The sequence below is a fragment of the Drosophila teissieri genome, chromosome 2L (assembly GCF_016746235.2).
Source record: "Drosophila teissieri strain GT53w chromosome 2L, Prin_Dtei_1.1, whole genome shotgun sequence".
NCBI classification, from domain to species: domain Eukaryota; kingdom Metazoa; phylum Arthropoda; class Insecta; order Diptera; family Drosophilidae; genus Drosophila; species Drosophila teissieri.
The window spans coordinates 7,028,721-7,032,205 of NC_053029.1; the positions used below are offsets into that span (position 1 = coordinate 7,028,721).

Consider the following 3,485-nt stretch of genomic DNA (forward strand, 5'->3'; position numbering starts at 1 on the left):
ATCTTTATAATCAAAATCTGCATATAAAATATTTTAGCACTCTTCATATAACAATTGTTATCCTGCGCCAATCAGAAGTGCTATTATAATAATGCCAAGGAAAATTCATTGACAAAATTAACAAATTTTTAAAAACCAAAATAAACTGCAAAAATAGCCAAAATATTTCGCCTGCTTCAGCCCAAATTCTCGCATATTCCTGTGAATGGCAATTGGGCAAGAACAAGAGTGAGGTAGGCAGATCTTGACTTGTGAAAATATAAATTTATTAATAAAATTATTGGATTTGTAGAAACTCTGACCGTATTATTCGAGTTTAAGGCTACAAGTGGAGTAAGTCGCGTCATGCCACTGCTCTAGGATAAGTGGAAAGCCTGCACAATAATTTTTTTGGGGAGGAGACCACAACAAAACACACCCACCGAATTATCCGCGATTACTCATCGCCAGAATGTCTGGAAATCCTTTCGACAGCGACGAAGATCAGAGTTCGGCCAGTGGAGAGATACTGGAGGGCTTCCTATGTCCCATTTGCCGGGCGGATCTCAAATCCATCGATGTGCTCACAGATCATTTTGCCCGCCAGCACGCCGAAGAGGAGGCGGCCCTAAAATCCATCAAAGACATTTTTACGAAGGCGAAAAAGAAAATCCTAAACCCCTTTGAGGATGAAAAAGGAACTTCTGCATCCTCACCCGCAGGGTCCTCTTCTTCAGCGGCTGCCAAGAATCCCAATGGCAACGGAGATCGCAATGGACCCAGTAATGCACGCTCCCGTCTTAATGTTTTTAACTATATGTCCAGGCAGCAGGCAGGGGCTGAATGCTCCCACTTCGATTACTTTCAGTCCATTCGCAATCCTCGCCTGGAGCGGTATGCTAGCGAAACGAACAAGTTAATCATTCGATTGCATCGCCTGCTTAAGGATCTGCCCGCGGATTCAGTGCAACGGCGTCAGCACGAACAACAAACGGTTGCCTGGCTGGATGGTAGTTCCGTCAAGTTGTGCCCCAGCTGTGCCAAGAGTTTCCACATCGCCCGAAGACAGCACCACTGCCGTTTGTGCGGAGGCATAATGTGCAATGATTGCTCTAAGTTCCTGCCCCTGGATGATGCCCGTTAGTAGACCCAGTAATAGAGAAAAAAAATTTGACTTATTTTATTCTAATCCCGCAGTGCAACTGGCCAGTCTCTCCACCACAAGAAGCGAGCCCCTCCAGCAGCTGCATCAAAATGAGAACGCCATCCGACTGTGCGAGCACTGCCTTTGGCTGCTGGACACGCGAAGGGATATGCACGAAAGTCGCACTTGTCGCCCACTCCTAGTCCAGGTCTATGAACAAATTCGTCAGCTACAAAAAGAAGTTACCCCGGATCTGGACATGTATCTAAAGATCATCAATAGCCTGAACGAAGGGGACACAATCTTCACGCTGGCAGATGCTGGAGCTCTGCGCGGCAAGATTGGACAAGTGGCAGAGGCCATGGACATGAGGAGCAAGCGCATTCTAGCCATATTTTGTGAACCAGGAAGCCGGGAGGAGGCATTGAAAAAGGCCATTCGGTTAGGTTGCATCCAAGCCATTAAGGAGCGCATGCTATCGCTGCCACCACTGCCAGAGGAGTCGCACATACGCCAGATGCAAGAGCGTAGACGCATGGAAACAGAACAGCGTATCCTCACCGAGCAGCGCATGGCCATGGAAGCCTACGAGCGAAATAACATGGCAGCTAACCAATCTGGCGTTGGAGTTCCGGGTCCGGAAAGCGGTTCCTTTGCTCAAGGGGTATGTTGTTGACGACTCTCAACAGGGCTCTTTCTGTAACCTCTGTGATTCCATTTGCTCCACAGTCTGATCTTCAATCCCTGACCAACTGGTCGGCCCCGCAGGCGGCTAGCAAGTCCAGCCTGGACGATCCGCTGATTGAGCAGATAAACATCATCAAGGGCTACATCAAACAGGCTCGTCAGGACATGAACTTTGACGTGGTGGAGACGCTGGAACTAAATCTTCGCGAGCTACAGCGAGAGGTGTACGAGCGACAGCGGCAGTCCCAGGGCAGCACCGCCGCCTCACCTACAGAGCCCTAAGCAGTATCCTATATAGTTAAATGTATAACCATTCCCCCTATGACAAATTACATGGCTTACGTTACGAATTTGTGGTGTAATTGTGCGAAAAATCGAAGTTTTGTGCGAAGTTTCTTTAAACCAAAGTTTGTGCGTTTGACGACAACTGAGACTATAAAATGCAATATCCTTTTTTGATTGAGTCTAGGACTTCAGACCAACGGCGGCGATCAGTGCCTTGACCTTGGTGATGTAGGCGGCCTGGGCGTCGGCATTGCTCAATCCCTTGCGGTTGTTCCACGCCTCCCACTTGGCCTTGCCCTTGAAGTCCAAGAAGCCGGGCTTATCTGCATTGGATTTAAATTATCGATGGTGCAACGGAGTGAGGACTATGACCGAGGCCCACCTGTATTGCAATCGCCCACTGTGGCCTGTTTGTACAAGCTGTAGAGCTCCAAAAGGTCATTGTCCCCGGGTGTGGTGTTAAGGTTCTTCACATCTTCGGCAGCCTGGTTGAATTCCTGTGCAGGTTAAGTTAAGGTAGATTCATACTTTATGATGCGATTACGAATTTTATGTTGATTGCCCAGTTCACCTGCAATTCGGACATTTTTGGTAATATTTCTATCTAGCGGAAGTCTATGGAAAATAATTGCTCGATTTTATTTGACCGAATCTATCGGGGCTTATCGATATCTGGTCTATATTTTTGTGTGACCAACAGTTTTGCAATTTAAAAACGAAAAACTGTTGCGTTTTATTTCTCGGGTCTGGCAGCCTATCCTCGAATTAAATAAAAATACCATATAATAATTCTAACTTTTTGTTGAAAACTCTTGTTGAAAACTTAAATACATAATTGAGACGTTAGCTAAGAACATATGTTAGATATGGTAGATAGTTTCCTGCGCACAATAAATGTGTCATAAAAAATGCATGAAATAATATCGACAATATGCGACATTGCAATGGGTTATAAACATATTTAAAATATTGATGAGGCATTTAAAACAATTTAAACAAATAGATTTATTTTTGCATTATCTTAATTGAATATGTTTTTAGACCACTGTCCTGCACTCTCAAAATGTGACAACAAAAATGAGAGGTTTATGGCATAGGAAACATGATTCACTAAGTAACATATAAAATGATGATGTTCTATGAACCAACGTTATAAACTTGTTATAGTTAAAAATTTATTTATTTCAGTCTTAAAGTGAATTCTATTCATTTAATGAAACCTAACACCTAGCTAGAAACCGTAAATACATGAACTTAACTCTTTTCATGTTACTAGCCTCGCATAACCGCAGCGAGAGAGCCGGAGAGCGAGTTTGATGTTCTTCCTCTTTTATTTGTATTTCGTATTTAAGGAGAGGAAAGCGCTAAACAGCAGTCAGTTCGAAATGTT

General features: G+C 44.2%; 2 protein-coding genes across 2 annotated transcripts; one reads left to right on the forward strand and one right to left on the reverse strand.

The window, feature by feature from the left end:
* Positions 1–81: 81 nt before the first annotated feature.
* LOC122626620 (rabenosyn-5) lies at positions 82–2,160 on the forward strand. Its single transcript, XM_043806942.1, has 4 exons — positions 82–233; positions 293–1,118; positions 1,177–1,787; positions 1,853–2,160. The coding sequence occupies exons 2-4, from the start codon at positions 452–454 to the stop codon at positions 2,090–2,092; spliced, it is 1,518 nt and encodes a 505-aa protein (XP_043662877.1). The 5' UTR covers positions 82–233; positions 293–451; the 3' UTR covers positions 2,093–2,160.
* LOC122626625 (acyl-CoA-binding protein homolog) lies at positions 2,149–2,803 on the reverse strand. The gene is made up of 3 exons (XM_043806947.1): positions 2,667–2,803; positions 2,478–2,592; positions 2,149–2,418 (listed from the first exon to the last, which is right to left on the reverse strand). Exons 1-3 carry the CDS (start codon positions 2,679–2,681, stop codon positions 2,276–2,278), a joined length of 273 nt encoding a protein of 90 aa, XP_043662882.1. The 5' UTR covers positions 2,682–2,803; the 3' UTR covers positions 2,149–2,275.
* Positions 2,804–3,485: the final 682 nt, after the last annotated feature.

What these genes read in the sequence shown, in the direction of transcription:
- LOC122626620 (XM_043806942.1), top strand. Translation starts at nt 452, where the DNA reads ATGTCTGGAAATCCTTTCGACAGCGACGAAGATCAGAGTTCGGCCAGT. An exon ending in CCTGCCCCTGGATGATGCCC is followed by an intron (nt 1,119 to 1,176) that starts GTTAGTAGACCC and finishes CTAATCCCGCAG; the next exon opens with TGCAACTGGCCAGTCTCTCC. An exon ending in GCGGTTCCTTTGCTCAAGGG is followed by an intron (nt 1,788 to 1,852) that starts GTATGTTGTTGA and finishes TTTGCTCCACAG; the next exon opens with TCTGATCTTCAATCCCTGAC.
- LOC122626625 (XM_043806947.1), bottom strand. An exon ending in AGTGGGCGATTGCAATACAG is followed by an intron (nt 2,419 to 2,477) that starts GTGGGCCTCGGT and finishes AATCCAATGCAG; the next exon opens with ATAAGCCCGGCTTCTTGGAC.